The sequence below is a fragment of the Hyla sarda genome, chromosome 4 (genome assembly GCF_029499605.1).
Source record: "Hyla sarda isolate aHylSar1 chromosome 4, aHylSar1.hap1, whole genome shotgun sequence".
Taxonomy (NCBI): domain Eukaryota; kingdom Metazoa; phylum Chordata; class Amphibia; order Anura; family Hylidae; genus Hyla; species Hyla sarda.
In genome coordinates, this window is record NC_079192.1 from 143,350,286 (window position 1) to 143,372,961 (window position 22,676).

The 22,676-nt window shown below is 43.6% G+C and overlaps 1 protein-coding gene across 3 annotated transcripts in view; it reads right to left on the reverse strand.

Moving 5' to 3' along the window:
* Positions 1-21,772, reverse strand: part of AP4E1 (adaptor related protein complex 4 subunit epsilon 1) — a 59,527-nt gene extending 37,755 nt beyond the window's left edge. Inside the window, exons 1-12 of one of the 3 annotated variants that reach the window (XM_056572310.1) lie at positions 19,608-19,923; positions 19,190-19,261; positions 15,406-15,529; positions 14,007-14,080; positions 12,307-12,428; positions 9,798-9,957; positions 9,553-9,719; positions 9,102-9,175; positions 7,496-7,618; positions 5,713-5,822; positions 4,656-4,797; positions 3,046-3,156 (exon numbers count right to left, since the gene is read on the reverse strand). In XM_056572310.1, coding sequence (XP_056428285.1) covers positions 3,046-3,156; positions 4,656-4,797; positions 5,713-5,822; positions 7,496-7,618; positions 9,102-9,175; positions 9,553-9,719; positions 9,798-9,957; positions 12,307-12,428; positions 14,007-14,080; positions 15,406-15,529; positions 19,190-19,261; positions 19,608-19,622 — 1,294 coding nt within the window. In that variant the 5' untranslated portion in view covers positions 19,623-19,923. Of the gene's footprint in view, positions 1-3,045; positions 3,157-4,655; positions 4,798-5,712; positions 5,823-7,495; positions 7,619-9,101; positions 9,176-9,552; positions 9,720-9,797; positions 9,958-12,306; positions 12,429-14,006; positions 14,081-15,405; positions 15,530-19,189; positions 19,262-19,607; positions 19,924-21,484 lie in introns of those variants that run through there. The other 2 variants (XM_056572308.1, XM_056572309.1) reach the window with 2 other exon arrangements.
* Between the last annotated feature and the right edge of the window lie 904 nt (positions 21,773-22,676).

Consider the following 22,676-nt stretch of genomic DNA (forward strand, 5'->3'; position numbering starts at 1 on the left):
GCAGATCGCTGGACTGAATTGTCCAGCGATCTGCGGCCATCGCAGACATGGGGGGTCATAATGACCCCCCTGGGCGATATGCCCCGATGCCTGCTGAACGATTTTAACAGGCATCGGGCACCGGCTCCGCTCCAGATGGTTGCGGGGGGCCGGTAAAACACATGACGTTCTCATACGTCATGTGTCCTTAAGGACTCGGAAATGGAGACGTATGAGAACGTCATGTGTCCTTAAGGGGTTAAGGACTCATTTTGACAGGGTTTTTCATTTTTTCCTCCTCACCTTCTAAAAATCATAACGCTTTCATTTTTCCACCTACAGACCTATATGAGGGCTTCTTTTATGTACTACCAATTTTAATTTGTAATGATATCAGTCATTTCACCACAAAATCTATGGTGAAACAAAAAAAATAAAAAATTCTTTGTGAGTGAAAATTTGAAAAAAAAAAACAAGAAAAAAAAAAAACTTTCTATGCAGTGCACTTTTCGGTAAGAATTACATCTTTATTCTGTAGGTCCATACGGTTACAAGAATACCCAATTCATGTAGGTTTTATATTATTTTAAAACATTATTATAACTACATGCACCAAAATTAATATGTTTAAAATCTTCTGACCCCTATAACTTTTTTTTATTTTTCCGCATATGGGGCTATATGAGTGTTTATTTTTTGCGCCGTGGTTTGTAGTATTATCAGTATCAGTATCAGTATTATTTTTGTTTTGATGGGAATTTTTGATCCTTTTTTATTAGTTATTTTTTAGGGTATAAAAAAAAAATTACCAAAAATACGCAATTTTGTACTTTTTACGTATATGCCATTGACCGTGCCGTTTAATTAACATTATATTTGCCATTTAATTAACATTATATTTTTATAGTTCAGCCATTTATGCATGCGGTGATACCACATGTTTATTTTTATTATGTTTACATAATTTGGGGATTTTGGCGATTTCAACTTTTAGTATGGAAGGGGTTAATTAACATTTCTTAACTTTTTTTTACACCATTTTTTTAGTCCCCATAGGTCAGTGTTATCTGCGCTCGATTGCTTCAGACTGGTGAGCCAGGCTGGAGCATCACAGAGGAGTTCGGACGACGAGGAGGAAGGTAAGGACCATCCCACCATCCTTTAAGTTGATCGGGAAACCATGGTTTTACCGCAATGATCCCCATCAGCCCGACTGAGCTGCTGGGAATGCTTTTTTTTTTTTTTTCATTTTAGACATGGTGATCAACTTTGATAGCAGCGTCTAAGGGGTTAATGCTGGGCATAATCACGATCGGTGATGTCCGGCATTAGACACTGGTCCCGGTCATTGACAGCCGCCAAGACCACCCCGCTATGATGCGGGGTCAGCTTTTGACCCTGCGTCATAGCAGGGAAGCAGGCGCAGGGCGTACAGGTTCACCCTGCATCCTGAAGAGGTTAAAAGGGAATGAGAAAGTCATCAGAAAAATACATACTGTTTGAATTAGGTTTTTATATTAAAGGGGTTATTCAGAGATAAAAACAAAGAGCTAATTTCTTCCAAAAACAGCACCACCTCAGTCCTCAGGTTGTGTGTGGTATTGTAGCACAGTTCCATTGACGTAAAAGGAGCCAAGTTGTAATATCACACACACGGGTAATACTGTTTTTCGATGACAGATCATTTCCCAGTAATGCCTTTCTGAGCATCACAGTGAAAAGTGAGACAAGTAGAGAAAGAAAACTAGATCCACCTGTGAAAGGTTCACCGAGAATGCTCAGTAATGTCTGCAATTTATCTGATTGGGACAGGTAAAGTCTATTGTTTTCTAGGTCAAGGGGTCCTGCTGTAAAGCAGATCACTGAATGCTGTTAAAACGCTTGGCCTAAATGGCAGCCCCCATAACTTTAACTGGTTAAATACCATGATCTATACAGATCACGGCATTCCAACTATTTCCTGGTGTTTAGTGGTCCCATCGCACCACTAAACTCCCTGAGATGTCATCCAAAGGAGACAATGGATTGTTGGGAAAGCCTGAGGCCTTACTTCTGCTCCTCAGGCCTACCTGGCTCTGTGATTGCTGAAGGCAATAGAGAGCAGATAGCATAGATCAATTTAATGCTATAGTTTTACACTGACCTAAGTAAAACAAAATAAAGTAATTTTTTTTTTTTTTTATATAATCCCCCCCCCCCCAATAAAAATTTTAATCACCCCCATTACCTAATTTTCAAATAAAACACTGTAAAATAAATATTTGGAAAAACAGCACTCTGCAGAGTCCTTCTTTTTGTTTATTTTAGCGATTAGTGAAGATCCGGGTGCTGAGACCCCCACCAATAGCTTGAACGAACATGTCAAAAGTTTTCTGGAATGACAATTACACTTTAAATAAGCTTATATTATTGAAAAAATGGCTACACCTTCAACTGTTGCAGGAAAGAACTGGCATCTATATTGGTTAGTATATTACTCGGTCAATATATGAAATCAACAGCACATTAACTATACACCCCAACACGTATTAATAAACATCAGCTGCTTTATATAAAGTGTGCTTACATATTCTTTCTAACATCATGCAAGTAAGACATCATACAGTAAGTGTATACATTGTAAGAAGTCCTTGGTACATAAGTGTGAAGTATGCAAGACCCCAACATACATTATTTATCTGCTGGAAAAGGCTTAAAAGGGGTACTCCGTTGCTCAGTGTTTGGAACAAACTGTTCCGAATGCTGGAACCGGCACCGGGAGCTCGTGACATCATAGCCCTGCCCCCTCATGATGTCACACTCCGCCCCCTCAATGCAAGTCTATCGGAGGGGGCGTGATGGCTGTCACGCCCCCACCCATAGACGTGCATTGAGGGGGTGGGGTCTGATCTCATGAGGGTGTGGGGTTATGATGTCACAAGCTCCCGGTGCTGGCTCCAACGTTCAAAACAGTTTGTTCCAAACGCTGAGCAACGGAGTACCCCTTTAACACCAAAATGTATGTCCAAGTCTGGTATCCAAAGCATATCAAAGTGCAAATCATGTGACATATAAAAAGGGGCTTACCTTCAGCCAGAAGCCGGAGAAAGTTGTTAGGAATATCTGGGTGCACCAGGTCTCCACCAATGGAAAACACTACATTCATAGTCTCAACAAACCACTGATTGCTTGGTGAAAATGTTATAAATATTGTCAAGGAAAATTATTTGATTACGAAAAAGAAAAACAACACAGACTAAGAACCACAAGAAGTGGTGAGTAAGACAGCTTCAGTTATAGCCCAACGAGTACAAGTCTGAAATGGATCTGTCATAATGTAAGGGCAATTAATGACAGGGTCATAGCAGAACTTTGATCTGATCCTAAATCAGCTTACAGAAGATCTTTCAGGAGGGCAACTGGAGACCAAGCTGGTGGACGGGGCTCCTGTTGGATTCCACCATCAGCAGAACAGGCAAAACAACTTGCAGTTTATGTCAAAACATGAGCAAAATGTTTAATAAAGACCCATGGGTCTACCCATGTTGACTAGTACTGTTCCGTGTCTACATCAGCTATACAAGTAAACAAATGTCTGGAGTTACAGCTTAAAGTGTACCTGTCAGATTACCCCAAAAAACTAAACTGTTATATGTTGCTCAGTACCTCATACTGATCATGTACATGTAATTTTTACGTGTCTATGACCGATATTTCTCTCAGAATTACCTTTTATTTACATGCAGTAAGAATTTATTTTATAAACTTGCAGGGAGCGTGCCCCTCTCTTCTCCTCAGTGTGATAACCACTTCCTCTCCTCCCCCTCCCCCACTGGTCTCAGGAGCGAGATACATACACACAGTTTGTATAGATACACACACATTCACTTCATGTATTCATACACACACATTACATAGACACACAGATACACACACATACATATATATCCACACACACATATATACATGCAGGGAAACTTACTTTTGTTTACTGTGCTCCTGCCCCTCCCCCCTGCTTATCACAGGAGAGATTAAGTAAATACAGGCAGGCAGAGTGAGGGGGGCTGGGAGAGAGCACAGCAGCTCTAGGCCTGTCAATTATGAAGTGTGTCCATGACATAGGTGATGACCAGTGGACACTACAGGACTGGTATGTATCCCTGTAGGGGATACATAGTTGTTTGACTGGCGATTTCAGTATGAAATACTGAACATTTTCTGATGAAAGCAATTGCAAATCCTATTGGTTTCATACAACATATGAAAAGTTTTTATATCTGACAGTGCCCATTTAAGGTCATCTGGAAACTATACAAAAAAGCCGGTGTGCAGTATATGAAATTATACTAATAATGTTAATCTAATTTTGGCTATATTGTTTGTTACATTATTTAGCTTTTTATTTTGTAGGCATTTTCTAACAAGTTTATTTAGGTAAATATTACCTGAATAAAAAGAATTCTTACAATTTTGGATAAAACTATTACTAATAGGTGAAAACATTTCACTAGATCAAAGCCCAGTACCAATAGTGTAGAATGGTTTCCAAAGGGTCTGAAATAGAGACGGCTGTGTAAATGTATGTAACAAAGTACTGCATGATACATTATAAGAAAACTGACTATTAGCTTTTTCTTTAGTCAGGACAATAGATTTGTTCTTTATATATTATTATTATTATTAATATTGATAAGGATATTTTTCCGCTAAGTCTGCTATTTTTCCAACCAGTGCAATGACTGTATATTCATCCTTACTTTGCTTTAAATACTCCAGCATTTTCTGTACAATAACTGTAACATTCTGTTCATTGGTGATTCGATACAGAAGCTCCAATGTCTATAAAAATAAAAAAAATAAAAAAAATTAAAACATATTTTTCTATTTTTTAAATACATTGACAGCAACATGTTACCATTCCCCTTGTGACATACTCCCGAATCAGCTCTCCTAATTCTACATAGTTGATTTTGTGCAGGTTATGAGTGCACTATAATGTATATGAAAGACATTTAGCAAACCCCACCCATATTGCAGATTTTAAATTGTATGGATGTCACGCCCCCTCCCATAGACATGAATGGAGGGGGCGTTGTGTGACGTCACAAGGGGGCGTGGTGTGACATCAGGGCCACAACCACCCGAACCAAGCGCTCTGAACATTATGGGAGAGATTATCAAAACCTGTGCAGAGGAAAAGTTGCCCAGTTGCCCATAGCAACCAATCAGCTCACTTTTCACTGTTAATAAGGCCTCTGCAAAATGAAAGAAGCGATCTGATTGGTTGCCATGGGCAACTGGGCAACTTTTCCCCTGCACAGGTTTTGATAAATGTCCCCAAAATGTTCAGAACGCCAGGTACGTGCTCGGTGATGGCATGGGTTCCAACAGCCAGACCCCTGCAATCAGATATCTTATCCCCTGTCCTCTAAATAGGAAATAAGATGTCTAGGAACGGAGTACCCCTTTAAGGCTGGATTCACATACACCACTGTATGTAGCATTTTTTCCACTCCATTGTTTAGATTAATACAGTGTGGTCATGTTAAACATGAAAGTTTCTTTAGTGAAATATAATAAAAAACACTATGTACAAAGCACTTTGTTTTTAGCGGTTTTTGTAACATTTTTGGAGTAACTAAAGCGGCATGCTCTAGGTATGGCATTTTTTTTTTTTTTATAGCGGTTTTAAATGAAAGTGAAAGAAAAAAAAAGCATGATGATGTCCACATGAATGATTTATTCCATACAAACCTCTCTTTTAATGATGGGATCGGGGTGGTCTAAGCATTCGATTATTGTCATTTGGTGTTGCAAGGCCAGACTGGGGTCTTGCTGGATAACATATGTAAGTGCCTTAAGTCCTAAAGGAGAGAATCATAATTTTTAGAATAAGACTCAAAATCAGCAAGGTATTTGGCTCCATATTAAAATGCTATGACAACTGCAATGCAAAAGCCACAGTTGCGCCTCATTTATTCGGGAAGTATCAGCCTTATAGCCAGTCGGCAGAGTATATAAATGGTGCCTACTAGTATATCGGCCCTCATTTACTACGCTCTTTGCAAGTGGTTTTGTTGAGTTTTTAGCTCACACTGTTTGCACTGTCTTTTACAAGCGTTTTTTTATTTTATTTTAGCGCTCGCTGTTTTGCGGTTTGCCATTGTGCTCCATCATGTGAAGAGAATACTATGGGGAACATTTCTGACCAAAACAAAGATGGTCTGAAAATAATCTTACAAAACCACATTACCCAATCCCTTCACTTCTGACTCTTGGGAATTCTGGATGTTTTTATTCTAAAGGGATTTTTCTTGGTAACAGGTTCCCTAGTTAAAATGAGTGTACAATTCTTTATTTGGAATGTAAATTAGAATTATTTTTATTCCTGCGTGCGACAAAAAAAATCCAAAAAACACAAATAAAAATAAATGAGGGAAAAAAAACACATGGATTATTAAACCTACAACAAATCCAACCCTACACTCTTCGTAAATTAGGGCAACAGTGTCTGTCTTTATGACACAATCCAAGTACTCACATACAATCCTGTGAATGTTCATTATTATGTCCATAGTGGTTTCCAGTGTGAAGATATAGGTCTTTCTGTTATTAAGCAAATGAGGCTAAAAAGCCCAGAGGGAGTTTCCCAGCACATCAAGAGTCCAGGCAAGTCCGGCCCATGCCCTCTTTATCACCACCATGGCCCACTTGTTTGAATGACAGCCACTAGAAGAAGAGGACATGGGCTGGGCCAACCTGGGCTGTGGCTGTGCTAGGGAACGCCCCCCTGGGGACTTGAGACTCATTTGCATTATAAACAAAAAAGGCTTCTATGTTAACAATGGAAAGGACTAGAGAGATTTAAAAAAAAAAAAAAAAAAAAAAAAAAAAAGAAGAAGAAAGAATGCCCAGAATACTGCTGACTAGTCCCATCTAACCATGTGCTTATTTACACTCCTGTTTTTCTGCTGAAAATCTGTTTTTATGTCTGAATTGCAGCTGTATAAATAATAAATAGAGTCTATTCTGAAAAGGCTTCCATTTACATTCCCTGCCAAAAGTTATGGCAGATATTTTTAGACTTTTATTATTTTAAAGCATTCCAGTCATTTAGAAAAACTTTTGACATGTCATGAAGAAATGTCAAAAGTTTTGATTGGTCTAGGCCTCAGTGCTGAGACCCACACAGATCTCTAGATATACGCAGATGAAGAACAGCAGCTCAGTCAGTCACTTTACACACTAGGGGCTCCATAGACCATAATGGAGCCAGTCTCTTGCATTGGAGTGTAGCGCACTGCAGTGTACTTACCAGCTACATGTAGCAATTAGTGGGGGAGTTGGCACAGAGACCTTGACCGATTAAAACGTTTGGCATTTCTCCATGACATTTTAAAAGTTTTTTTTTCTCATGACAATAGCGCTTTAATGTTTACTCTGATAGTTTTACTATTTGTTAAATATGCCCCCCCCCCCCCCCCCCCCAAACACGAACTGAGCATCTCATCATGTAATAAAACTTTGTGCTACTTACCTAAATACTTAAGGTTGATTTTTGGAGAAATAACAAATTTTCCAATACATTTTGCAGCTTTCTCAAATAAATCGGACTTTGGATAAATTGTATAAATAGTTTGAACACATTCAAAAAGGATAGCTGAAAGAGAAGGACATATATATATGTTGCATGATGTCTAATAATGTGTTCTAGATGACCTGTTACCACACTGATCCACAGTTCATTAACGGAAGTTGGTTGCAAAAAGCCTCTAATATGCCAGTCACAATTTTTTTTGGCCTTAATTTGGTCTTGTGCTTGGATGTATAGGGAGAGGTATTAGCACTGGAAAAAGGGAAGTGCTCGTGCTGCCGTACAGAACACTGGTGAGACCTCACTTGGAGTATTGTGCGCAGTACTGGAGACTGTATCTCCATAAGGATTTAAATCAATTATAGAGAGTTCAGAGAAGAGCTACTGAACTAGTATATGGACTACAGGATAAAACTTACCAGGAAAGGTTAAAAGGACCTTAACATGTATAGCTTGGAAGAAAGACAAGATATGATAGAAACTTTGAAAAACATAAAAGGAAATCAACACCATAAAAATGGAGAAGATATTTAAAAGAAGAAAACTATGTCCTACAAGAGGACATAGTTTATATTAGAGGGGGAAAAGTTTGAGCAGGAATATCAGGAAGTATTACTTTACTGAGAGAGTAGTGGATGCATGGAATGGCCTTCCTGCAAAAGTGGTCGCTGCAAATACAGTGAAGGAGATTAAAAGGGGTATTCCAGCTTTATATATCTTATCCCCTATCCAAAGGATAGGGGATAAGATGTATGATCGCAGGGGTCCCGCCTCTGGGGACCCCGGCAATCTCTGTGCAGCCCCCGGCATTCTGTCCCGGTCACTGCCTCCGAGATGGGGATGTGCTCCCTCCATTCATGTCTATGCCCCCCCACATGAATGGAGGGGCGTGGCGTCACTAGGGGGCATGGCCATGACGCCACATCGCTGTCTCGGAGGCAGTGCCTTGCATAGAATGCCGGGGGCTGCACCGAGATCACGGGGTCCCCAGCAGCAGGACTCCTGCAATCATACATCCTATCCCCTATGCTTCAGATAGGGGATAAGATGTATAAAGCCGGAATACCCCTTTAAGCATGCATGGGATAGGCATAAGGCTATCCTTCATATAAGACAGGAAAAGGCATAAGGCTATGCTTGATATAAGATAGGGCCAGGGGCTACTGATGTTTTATCAAGACCTATTACAAGTTACTTTATTTTCCATTATAGATGTAATGGGACAATGAAAAATGTGTTTGCAAAGATGCACATAATCTTGGTAGCAAACTGTCTAACTAAATGTCTGGAGGGGAAAAAAAATTACAGATACTGGCCCAGACTTACTATAAAAAAAAAAAAAAAAAAAAAAAAGTGACCGAATTCTGGCACAATTTTTATCGTAAAATGTTCTTATTATGCTGGGAGTTGTAGTTTTGCAACAGCTGGAGACACAATGTTTGGCAAACACTGGTCTAAGAGTAAGGCAATGGTAGGATTTGTTGTCTTCACTATGTTGATAGGTAAACTTCAAAAGCATAAGTGAAAAGCAGAACCCAAATTAACTTACCGTATGTGATGTTGTGGTTTATTTCTGCTCTTCGTAACGATTCATCTAGTACATCGTAAAGAAGTTGGCTCGTCCTGGAAAAAATAAATATAAAACATCTATAATCTCTGAAAAGGGAAAGGAGTAGACATCAGTACACACTACTTGGAATCTGTCCCATACAAGTCATGCCACACATTTTAGATGCCAGGTTTTAAGCAGGGTTTACACCACATTTATGCGGTACATTACTGGCACCTGGTCAAAAAAGGCATAGGGGAATAACATGTATAGGGGTGGAGTACCCCTTTAATCCCACCTGAAACCTGGCAAAATGGAGTTGCAGTGCTCCAGTGATTGCAAACAATGTCATACTATGTCACACAATGAAGAAATATCGTAAAAACTATGCAGATAATGCAGATAATACAGATAATACAGTCTAATAACTGGTACCATCCAAACAGTTTACCCAGGGTCATCTTTTCCCAGCAGTCTCAGGATCCTCAAGAGCTGAATCTGGAGCCAGGGGGCAGGGACGCTGTGATAGTTAAAGTCTACAGGAAGTTTCCCTCTAACCACTTGTTTCAAAATGGTCACAAATGATCCCGTCAAATCCTTGTATCCAGATGGGCTGTCCTGTGCAGAATGAGAGACGTGAGAAATAACATAAGGCATCCCTTACAGATTACGGGTTATCCAAAGACTTTTATTTACCTTTATAACCTGCAGATAAATATGTAGAGAAGCCGCCATGACACCGACATCCCTGTCACATAACGCCTTCCTGAACTTCTCATGTATGTGCTGTACTTGTGTAGGAGCAATAAGGTAGAACTTATACAATGCCAGGACAGCTTTCCTTCTCACGATTTCCCTAGAAGACAGATAAATATGTAAATAATGTGAAGATCTTCATTCATTTATTTATCTTTATTTTACAACATACATACACAAATGAAAGGGCAAATGTACAGCTCAAATAGTACCTTATGCACAGTCATAAAATACACCATTTACTTCATTTCCTGTACATTTACTGTATTTTTCACCCTATAGGACGCACCAGCGTATAAGACGCACCCTATTTTTAGGTGCAAAATCTAAAAAATTAAAGATTTTGAACCCAATAGTGGTCTTCAACCTGCAGACCTCCAGATGTTGCAAAACTACAACTCCCAGCATGCACAGACAGCCGTTGGCTGTCCGGGCATGCTGGGAGTTGTAGTTTTGCAACATCTGGAGGTCCGCAGATTGAAGACCACTGCATAGGAGGTAGTACTCATGTGTCCCCGCCGCTCCGGACCCGTCACCGCTGCCCTGGATGTCGCTCCATCGCTGTCGCCGTGTCCCCGCCGCTTCGGAACGTCTCTGCTGCCGGCCGGGTATCCTCGCTCTCCGTCGCCGGCATCACGTTGTTACGCACGCCGACGCACGTACGCGACGACGTGATGACGAGGAAGGAGAGCGCCGGCCATACAGGGGATCCCTGAACGGAGAAGACACAGAGGAGGCAGGTAAGGTTCCTCCCCTGTAAGCACTAACCCGGCTATTCAGTCAGGCTGTTCAGGACCGCTGCGGTGAAATCGCGGCGGTCCCGAACAGCCTGACTGAACAGCCGCGTTAGTGTCACTTTCCCTTCAGACACGGCGGTCAGCTTTGATCGCCGCGTCTGAAGGGTTAACACAGGGCATCACCGCGATCGGTGATGTCCTGTATTAGCCGCGGGTCCCGGCCGTTGATGGCCGCAGGGACCGCCGCAATAGGGGTGTATTCACGCACCGACTTTTCCCCCCCAGTTTTGGGGAAGAAAAAGTGCGTCTTATACGGCGAAAAATATGGTACGTCCTCTCATAATAACAACTTCTCCCCAACCCACCAACCAGATGACAGGGAAAAGAAAAAAATAAAACTTTTCCCTTTTTTTTATTAAGCCAACTGATTTTTTTCATATTTTTGGAAATTCACGTTTTTCCTTCTGAAAAGTTGACAGTCAATAATAGAGATAAGCGAACTTACAGTAAATTCGATTCGTCACGAACTTCTCGGCTCGGGCAATAGGGCAATACATCTCTACAGTGGGAGTACAGGTTTAAGCAATCAAATTACCCCTTGCGGGGGAACTGCTAACCTATGTCTGTTGCGTGAAAGACAACACTACTTGTACAAGAAGGGCGATAGTGGTGCAGCCTCCCAGGTAACGGCTCAGGTGTAATTCCAGCCATATAGCAATATTCAAGTAGGGAAGAAGAAAATTCCTGGAGCAATGGCACAGATGGGGCAGACTCTTGTATATTATAATATTTCTGCAACTTTATTTAGAATAACACCATCAAACATGACTCGATTCAGGGCTTTAGAGCCTCTTCATTAGATTAAAGGGGTTATCCAGGAAAAAACTTTTTTTATATATATCAACTGACTCCAGAAAGTTAAACAGATTTGTAAATTACTTCTATTAAAAAATCTTAATCCATTCAGTACTTATGAGCTTCTGAAGTTAAGGTTGTTCTTTTCTGACTAAGTGCTCTCTGATGACACGTGTCTCGGGAACCGCCCAGTTTAGAAGAGGTTTGCCATGGGAATTTGCTTCTAAACTGAGCACTTAGACAGAAAAGCACAACCTTAACTTCAGAAGCTCATAAGTACTGAAAGGATTAAGATTTTTTAATAGAAGTAATTTACAAATCTGTTTAACTTTCTGGAGCCAGTTGATATATATATAAAAAAGTGTTTTCCTGGATAACCCCTTTAAGCAAAAGTCTACCGAACCTGCACATTTCAGAGGGACTGCCTATGTATTTTATGTGTATGGAGGCCACGACAGATGACACGGAGGGAGAATGTTCAGGAGTGTTGGCTTATAACTGCCCAACCAAATTGTTCTCAGAAGGATACGCTGCCACCAGAGGTGTTTGGCAGTAGCTTAACTCTTCTATCTCCACTGAGAACATATGAATATTCAGCTAAGCTATATAAGGAGAGCTAGGTGCCAACTGAAAGTGTATAGGTAGGTTTAGAATACGGTCACGTGTTGGACATTATAAGCAGATGGGTGATTGTACATCTTTTCTAAATAGACATAGTGAAGTTTCTTCTTTCACTCAAGATCCAATAATGCTACACGTAAAATGCCCCCACCGTGATGCCCCTAAATGAAGCTACCGAGTGATGAAGTTCTACATCTCAACAAAGCAGTCATACAAACTCAACACAGGTTTCTTACTTAGAATGCTGCAGCTTGTCTTCGATAAGTGGCAGAGCAGCAGGAATCATTTCCCGGGGGAATATCTGGCTCACAATAGTCAGCGCCATGCATACTTCCACAAGGTTAGTGCTCTGCAGATCCTGTTAGAGGAAGTACATATGTGCTTTAATGTATGGCTCATAATCCTGAGATCAACATTACATTTAGAACCTTCTCCACAAGCTTAACGTGTACTATAAGTACTGTTCCTTCTAAGTTTATGACAATGATGGATAAAACATAGACTTCACAACCCATGTGACATTTTTAGTGCTCTGCAATGCAAGGAGTCACAGGTATAAATAAAAAGCCCCCACGGAGTACCCAATGCCTAACGGGAAAAAAAACTTCTGGCGTGTTACAAAAACGCGTTAGATGTTTTGATTGGTCCGGGTGCTGAAACCCCACCAATCACTAAAAGGAAAAAGTAACGGTGTCCAGTTGAGAGCTGTTCTTGTCTGCTCCTCATCCCTCAGAGTGCAATGTCAGCAGTCCATGAATTCACAGAAAGTCCATCGTCTATAAACTTTCTGTAAATCTGTATATCACTCACAGGACTTCCGAAATAGGTCCGAATAGTGATGAGCAGACACAAGCAAGCACAACCTTCAGCTGAATACTGCTGCTTCTTCTTCTTTAGAGATCGGTGGAGTCTCAGCACCCGGATCACCACGGATCGAAACTTCTGTCTTTATGGCAAGTCAGATTTTTTTTTTTTTTTTTTTTAAAGCTTTTAGGTACACTTTAAAGTACAGTTGGGTCTTCTTGTAAGGAGGGGCTGTTCACTTTCTTTCCCTTTCTTCTCTAGCTTATAGCACATACTCCTCACTGCTCTGTCACTACATAGTACTAGAAAAATTCCACTGGACGGTGCTGGGCTGACGGTTTAGGCTGGGTTCACACTACGTTTTGTCCCATACGGGAGCGCATACGGCAGGAGGGAGCTAAAAGCTCGCGCTCCCGTATGTCACCGTATGCGCTCCCGTATGCCATTCACTTCAATGAGCCGACCGGAGTGAAACGTTCGGTCCGGTCGGCTCATTTTTGCGCCGTATGCGCTTTTACAACCGGACCTAAAACCGTGGTCAACCACGGTTTTAGGTCCGGTTGTAAAAGCGCATACGGCGCAAAAATGAGCCGACCGGACCGAACGTTTCACTCCGGTCGGCTCATTGAAGTGAATGGCATACGGGAGCGCATACGGTGACATACGGGAGCGCGAGCTTTTAGCTCCCTCCTGCCGTATGCGCTCCCGTATGGGACAAAACGTAGTGTGAACCCACCCTTACACAGTACAGTACTAGATCCCATGTGGAGGGAGAAGGGGGTTACTGGTGCAATGATTTTGCAAAGTACTGCGTGAGCAGAAGGGAATGAAACAGCAGCCATAGGATATCAAGTATAGGGAAGTTGTTTGAAAATAAATATAGCCAGATGTTTAAATGGGTTATACCAAGACCAAAAGTTACTCCCTATCCACATGATAAGGGTATAAAATTTGATCTTGGGATAACCCCTTCATGTGTGCTGATTTGTCATTCATTTACATCTACAGGTAATATAAAATACTTCTCTTACAAACAATACATGTCCCTTGACTCATTTGGAGAAGCAAAAAAATAAAAAATAAAAAAAAACTATATGTAGAAAAGGTATCTAAAACGGTGTCTTTATTTTACCTTCAGAACAGTATTTACTAGCAAAAGCAGCAACTCATGGTTTTCATGAAGAAATAATGACACTGCCAAGTAACCTACAAAAAACAGGATGTCAAGATATAGAAATAGCAGAACATTACAATACGTAAAACATTTACTCTAGGTCTTTCGCCATACAACAAAATATGCTGCATAAATTAGAGATATTCACAGTCCAGAGCATTAATGGGGCTCCAGATTCCCTGCTTCTAGTCTCAGTATCCAGAGAGAGAGTTACTAACATTCAAAAAGACTTTTGTCACGCTATGAAGACACATCATAGGTTTCAATGTCGGGGTGTCCATGCCAAGACCCCCACCAATCTCTAAATTTAGCCAAGACCCACAAGCAACAGTGCACTTCCCTCCCTGGTTCAACACAAACTCTCACTGCAGTAAACAGGCTCCATGATAGTCTTAATGGGAGCGAGCGTAGACCGGACCGTATTAAAGGTCAGTGCTGAGACCCTGTCGGATGACATGTCAAGAGCATCTTTTAATGACAGTAACAACTTAAAGGAGAACTCCAGCAAAAGTTAACTTCTCCCCTATCCACACATAGGGAATAAGTAGTGGGGGTCCGACCACTGGGAAGTGAGGAGCGTGTGTCATCTACGGCACGCGCTCAATTTCTATCAGGCTCGTTTAGAAATGACAGGAGCGCGTACCATCTGCAGCGCACAACCCTTACTGAGTGCTTGGTTCCCTCCCGGAGATCAGAGGGTCCCAGCAGTCTGACCCCCCCCACCCCCCCACGATCAGCTTCGTATCCACTTTCCACAGAATAAGGGATAAGTAAATTTTTGCCGAAGTTCTCCTTTAATGTTTACTCTGATAGGGGGAGACTTATCAAAACCTGTGCAGAGGAAGAGTGGTGCAGTTGCCCATAGCAACCAATCAGATCACTTCTTTCATTTTCCACAGGCCTCTAAAGAGGCCTGTGGAAAATGAAAGAAGCAATCTGATTGGTTGCTATGGGCAACTGCACCACTCTTCCTCTGCACAGGTTTTGATAAATCTCCCCTATAGTTCTTGTATTTGTTAAATGTTTTTTCTCATCTCATTATGTAATAGATACAAGCACAGAGAAACATGCATGCAAAGATGTTTCCGAAGGATAAATGGTAGTTTTCTTCCTCTTTCTATCTGGAATAATCAAACTGTGAAAAGGAAAATGCTGAAAAAAGAGAAAGGCTTAGTACTGAGCCCCCTTAATCATTTGATATAGCCAAGAGAAGCCCTCCACTGTATCTAACAATCGGTGAGGGTCTCAGTACTGAGACCCAGACCACACAAAACATTGCACGTCTCTAGGACATGTCAAAAGTTGTTGTTTTGTGACAGTGCCCATTTAAGTCTATTAATAGATCATTGGTACATACCGACTCGTTTTTCAAGAAGGTTTCCTTGCTGAGCTAATTTGATGGCGTGAATATAACCAAATGAGGCTTCATATCCCAGCATTTCACAGTAAATCAGTCTCACCATGCATTCCTTCTTCTGCCTCTACCATGTAAATACAAAGGCAACATTAGTGATAAGCAGATCAATACATTCTATCACACAAAGCATCTCTGCAAGCAATTGTTTTATTGAATTATTAAAGGAAAACCCATTAGCTATTTCCATGGTTATGTGCATTGGGATATATAGATTAATATATATATATTGAGGCTAGGTTTACATCCCGATTAGTCTCTCTTGCACTCTTCTTCACCCAGAACACCCTAACCCAATACGCATCAACACGCCCCCTCCCATAGACTTGCATTGAGGGGGCGGGTTGTGACGTCACATGAGGGCAGAGTCATGACGTTGCGATACTCCGGCCCCGTGGTCATCACGCTGCACACTCTGAGCCTCCACCACTGCGGAGAGCTTGCAAAGGTGGGTGCTGAATGACAGATTGCGGGGGTCCCCAGTGGTGGGACCCACATGATCAGACATCTTATGCCCTATCCAAAGATAGTTTATTTCCGCACATTAATACCGCATATGGGGAGGGGCTTATTCACATTTTACCTTTTATTCACTATTTTGTTAGTCCCCATAGGGGACTATGACAGGTAATCTTTCGATGGCATACAATGGACAATGCTGTGTTGCCTGTAGTGCCGATCGTACAGGAAGGAGGCAGCTAGGGACCCTCCGCCTGTACTCTTAGCTGATCGGGACCCTATGATTTCATAGTGGTGGTCGCTATCAGCTAATATTTTTAGCACTTTCAGTACTATGTGCATTTTTCTATTACATTTGAACCTGATACTACTTTTGATGTATGTCAACTTCTGTCTACATTTAGTAGTAGTTGGACTCTGCAGTTGTTATCAATGTTATTTTATTTTGTTTAAACTGAAATTGACAATGAAAGCTTTTAACCAGCCTAGCGGTATTCCCGAGCGTGACTCGGGGTTCATTTTCGCTGCTAGAAGCGGTAACCCCGAGTCACGCTCGGGGTAGAATTGCAAAGTTGCAGTGCGGGCTGCACAGTATATCGCAAAAGCAATCAAATCGCGATTTTTGCTTTTTGCGATGTAGTGATGCAGCCCCCGGGAAAATATGTGATTATCTGCTCGGGTCGGCTCCCGTGGCGGGGGCCGGCCAGAGCAGGTAAAGACATATACTAAAAGTCAGTGTTTCTCAACCAGGGGGCCTCCAGATGTTGCAAAACTACAACTCTCAGCATGCCCGGACAGCCAAAGGCTGTCCAGGCATGCTGGGAGCAGTAGTTTCACAACAGCTGGAGGCCCCCTGGTAGAAAAACCCTGAACTAAGTGTAAAAGTAAAAAGGAAGAAAATAAAAAAAACTTTTGCTCACCTAATCCCGGTCCCTGCAGATGTCGTTCCCCTCCGTGCGCTCTGGTCACTGCTCTCTTCATCTTACAGGACCTTTCACTTTTCAGCCAATCACAGGCCGCAGTGGTGTAAAGCCTGTGATTGGCTGAAGGGGAAAGGGCTTGTTCTGCAGCAAATACACTAGGTTTGAAATATGCCCGGCAAACCTAGTGTATTCTGCTGCAGGACAAGAAGGTGACAGAGGGGGGAATGTGACACAGGGGAGAATGTAACAAAGGGGGGGGGGATGTGACAAGGGGGGGAATGTGACATAGGGGGGAATGTGACAAAGGGGGGAATGTGACAAAGGGGGGAATGTGACAAAGGGGGGGGGGGATGTGACAAAGGGGGGGGGGATGTGACAAGGGGGGGGATGTGACAAGGGGGGGGGGATGTGACAAGGGGGGGGGATGTGACAAGGGGGGGGGGTGTGACAAGGGGGGGGATGTGACAAGGGGGGGGATGTGACAAGGGGGGGGATGTGACAGAGGGGGGAATGTAACATGGAGGGGGGAGAATGTAACAAGGGGGGGGGAGAATGTAACAAGGGGGGGGGGGGAATGAGACAGGGGGGATGAATGTGACGGGGGGGGGGAGAGTGTAACAAGGGGGAGAATGTGACAGGGGGGATGAATGTGACAAGGAGGGGGAGAATGTGATATGGGGGGAGGGGGAAATGTGACAAGGGAGGGGGAATGTGACGGGGGGGAGATGTGGAATTTCAATGCAAAAAATTGTACCGCTTTTGGTACAAATTTCCAGACGGAATCATACCGCTAGGGAGGTTAAAAAAAAAAAAAAAAAATGTACATCATGGGTCGGGAAGAGGCTTGAAAAGGGCTGAAAAAACCTAGGATGGAACGGTCACAGTTCATAGCAGTGCATCAGAGGTATACATCAGCATCCTGTTAAAAAGGTATGTACAGGGGCCCTTATCGAGTTTAATAGCCAAATGGGGTAACTATGTTTAGTCCACTTCTCACACCTATGCATTTATTGTGCAGGACTCTATTGTGCAGCAAGCTATGCTTCTAAATTTTCTGCAACTAGTGACTACATTCATTTCATTTCTTATTGCATGTAGCCTATTAAATTCCATGGGTCTGCTGCCAGTATATATCAGCATATGTCATACAAGTCTCCAACACTGTTACATCCCAGCTCAGATAGCTGGCAGACAGTTATTTTTCCTCACTCTCCCATACACATCCATGCTTGGCTCAAGCGAGCGAGCATGTGCTTTAACCCCTTAACGACGAAGGACGTAAATGTACGTCCTGGTGATGCGGTACTTAACACACCAGGACGTACATTTACGTCCTAAGCATAACCGCGGGTTATCCGATGCCCGGATCATGCGCGGCAGGTCCCGGCTGTTGATCGCAGCCAGGGACCCGCTGGTAATGGCGGACATCCACAATCCCGCGGATGTCCGCCATTAACCCCTCAGATGCCGTGATCAATACCGATCACGGCATCTGCAACATCGCGGTCACTTAATTGGATGATCGGATCGCCCGCAGCGCTGCCGCGGCGATCCAATCATCCAGCACGGCAGACAGAGGTCCCCTCACCTGCCTCCGCTGTCTTCCGGGAGTCTTCTGCTCTGATCTACCTTCCCGCAGACCAGAGCAGAAGATGACCGATAACCCTGATCAGTGCTATGTCCTATACATAGCACTGAACAGCTTAGACAAAAACAACACTTATTGAGGGAGGGAAAATAGTGAAGGATAAAGACACCGAAACACTAGCCATTATGGTGACAACCCCCTGTAACATAAAGTAAGGTAATCTAGACTCCTAAATCGCATAAAAAAAACAAAAAATAGAAAATGGAGTCCTTAATAAGTAAATTGTAATAATCTTTATTAAATAACAAATGATAAAACATGATTATAAGGAGGAATCACAAAACATGGGAACACTAGAACACTGCACCGAAACCTCTGCTGACATATGGTAAAAAGGACACCACAGTAAAGGCTTAAAGGAAGGTAAAACTATTGATGATGGATATATTGCACTAAATATAGCCTGGGTGAGGATATGATAATCCCCTCCACACACACACAATTAGGTATGGGGGAATAAGTACAAAGTAATGTGCAACAGCGCAAAAAGTGCTGAACAAAGTATATACCAACCTATATCAAGGTATTCAGTATAGTAATAAGAATAGCAGCAAACAGTCAGCAGGGTCCGGGGCAGCGTCACCCCAACGCGCGTTTCGGCACGTTACAGCCTTCGTCCACTCCCGGACAAATGAAAGACGGGTGACATATAGACAATATACTAAGGAACACTGTATAGTAAACAATGAAATGTTACCAGGGTTGTATTGGGTGAAGAAACTGTGGATTTCAAGTTGGCAAGTTCTTGCTGGATAAGCTTTTCTTCCTCCTAAATAATACACAGGTGGTCAGTGTTATTGAGCAATTTATGAATAAAACATCACTATGGGAAGAGGCTGGAACATACAAATATCACTGCTAGATTCTATTATCCACATCTTTTCTGGCCCAGGCCTATAGCTCTCCAGCTGCTGTGAGACAAACCATGTCTGGGAATGCTGGGAGTTACAGTGCTGTGACTATGTATACGAATATAATGTGCCCCAAATCTACACATGGGTGTTATGAAGTTTGGCTCCCGAGATACAAAACATGAAACATTTCTAAAGACTAAAAAAAGACTGAGCAGGATAAGCATTTTGATCAGTACATTGTATAATGTTACTACACATCACCAGAAATGACATCATGCCGGGACCATGAGGTTATATAGAGGACTGCTCCAATAAATGTGCTCCAGGTTATACATATATGCAGCACTTCAGCTAGGGCAAAACTACAACTCTCAGCATGCCCTGTCAGGGTAGGTAGTTCCACCATAGCTGAAGAGCTGAGGTCACTTATAGAAAATGTGACTATAATTTACTGTGGAATATATAATAATGTATAGTAAGGATAGAAGAAATCAATGTGATCCCAAGTACAGGTAGATGTATGGGAAGACATTACCCTGCAGCAACTCAGAGATAGGTAGATACATGATAGATAGATAGATAGATTAGATAGATAGATAGATTAGATAGAATATAGTGATAGATAGATAGATAGATAGATAGATAGAATATAGTGATAGATAGGTAGATAGAATATAGTAAGGATAGACAGACAGCCCAGGAGATGGACAGCCCAGGAGAGGAGATGACAGCCCAGGAGATGACAGCCCAGGAGAGGAGATGACAGCCCAGGAGGGGAGATGGACAGCCCAGGAGAGGAGATGACAGCCCAGGAGAGGAGATGACAGCCCAGGAGGGGAGATGGACAGCCCAGGAGGGGAGATGGACAGCCCAGGAGGGGAGATGGACAGCCCAGGAGGGGAGATGGACAGCCCAGGAGGGGAGATGGACAGCCCAGGAGGGGAAATGACAGCCCAGGAGATGAGATGACAGCCCAGGAGATGACAGCCCAGGAGATGACAGCCCAGGAGATGACAGCCCAGGAGATGACAGCCCAGGAGATGAGATGACAGCCCAGGAGATGAGATGACAGCCCAGGAGATGAGATGACAGCCCAGGAGATGAGATGACAGCCCAGGAGATGAGATGACAGCCCAGGAGATGAGATGACAGCCCAGGAGATGAGATGACAGCCCAGGAGATGAGATGACAGCCCAGGAGAGGAGATGACAGCCCAGGAGATGAGATGACAGCCCAGGAGATGAGATGACAGCCCAGGAGATGACAGCCCAGGAGATGAGATGACAGCCCAGGAGATGAGAGCCCAGGAGATGAGAGCCCAGGAGATGACAGCCCAGGAGATGAGAGCCCAGGAGATGAGAGCCCAGGAGATGAGAGCCCAGGAGATGACAGCCCAGGAGATGAGAGCCCAGGAGATGACAGCCCAGGAGATGAGAGCCCAGGAGATGACAGCCCAGGAGATGACAGCCCAGGAGATGACAGCCCAGGAGATGACAGCCCAGGAGATGACAGCCCAGGAGATGAGAGCCCAGGAGATGAGAGCCCAGGAGATGACAGCCCAGGAGATGACAGCCCAGGAGATGACAGCCCAGGAGATGAGATGACAGCCCAGGAGATGACAGCCCAGGAGATGACAGCCCAGGAGATGACTGACAGCCCAGGAGATGAGATGACAGCCCAGGAGATGACAGCCCAGGAGATGAGATGACAGCCCAGGAGATGACAGCCCAGGAGATGAGATGACAGCCCAGGAGATGACAGCCCAGGAGATGACAGCCCAGGAGATGACAGCCCAGGAGATGACAGCCCAGGAGATGACAGCCCAGGAGATGACAGCCCAGGAGATGAGATGACAGCCCAGGAGATGAGATGACAGCCCAGGAGATGAGATGACAGCCCAGGAGATGAGATGACAGCCCAGGAGATGAGATGACAGCCCAGGAGATGACAGCCCAGGAGATGACAGCCCAGGAGATGACAGCCCAGGAGATGACAGCCCAGGAGATGACAGCCCAGGAGATGACAGCCCAGGAGATGACAGCCCAGGAGATGAGATGACAGCCCAGGAGATGACAGCCCAGGAGATGACAGCCCAGGAGAGGAGATGACAGCCGTTTCGCCCCCTGCACCCCCGGTACCTGTCTGGAGGTCAGCGCCGTTATACTCCGGATCAGGCTCCCCAGTTTAGAGCTCGCTCCGGGCCCCGGGTCCTGCAGTAGTAGCCCGGGCAGAGCGCTGAGGGTCCGCTCCACGATCTCACTCATCTTCCAGCTTCCTAATCACAACAACAACCGGCATCATCCAGCATTTCCGCTTCTGTTCAACACCACACAACTTTATTCAGCTCTAAAGCACTTCATGCAATAGGCGGCGAGCAGGCACTAGATGGCGCTCGTCTACCAGCAATTCATGTCCAAGGCTGTACACCGTGTTGGACTCGTTACGCCTTTTGACAACTACTTCTTACCATCACCATTAGGTATTTTCCCACAGGGGGGAGGAGATTTATCAAACCCCGTTGAAATGTGGACCAGCTGCCCTTAGCAACCAATCAGATTACTTTTTCATTTTTAAATAGGTCTCTGAGAAATGAAAGAAGCGATTTGATTGGTTGCTATGGGTAACTAGTCAACCTTTTGATAAATCACACCCAGTGTGTCACCAGCCATTACAAAACTACAACTCCCAGCATGCCCAGACAGCCAAAGCACCAAAATTGTAGTTTTGCAACAGCTCGAGGCACACTGTTTGGAAAACGCTAAATTAGGGTGCATTCACACCACGGTCCGTTAATACGGTCACCGGATCCGGCTAGGGGATATGAAAACTGGGCACTCCCGTACCCCAGCCGGACTCCGCCGGCATCTGTTTCATTTTAATGAGCGACCGGAGTCAGATAGTGACTTGCGTCAGTTTTGCCCCGTATCTAGTTTTGTGACTGGACTGACAACCATGTGTGGTGGCGCAGTATAGGAGTTGAACCCACGTACCCTTGCTGCCCTATCAGGCAGACTCCATTCAGTGACCCCTGCTGCCCCCCCCCTCCCTTTCACTAGGCCCTAACTAGTTAAATGGGCACTGTCATGAAAAATTATTTTTGATATGTTGTAGTACTTAAGTACTACAACATATCTCTAATATACTTTTATTTAAAAAAAATGTTTTTAAAACATTTTAAAAGCAATTTGAAATTCGGCCACTAGGGGGCGCCCTCCTAGTGGCCGAATACAGTGCGGAGTGACGTCCTGCAAGGTGCGGGGAGGGGGGGGGGTGCTGCTGCAGGGTGCGGGGGGCGCTGCTTCAAGGTGCGGGGGGATGGGGGCGCTGCTG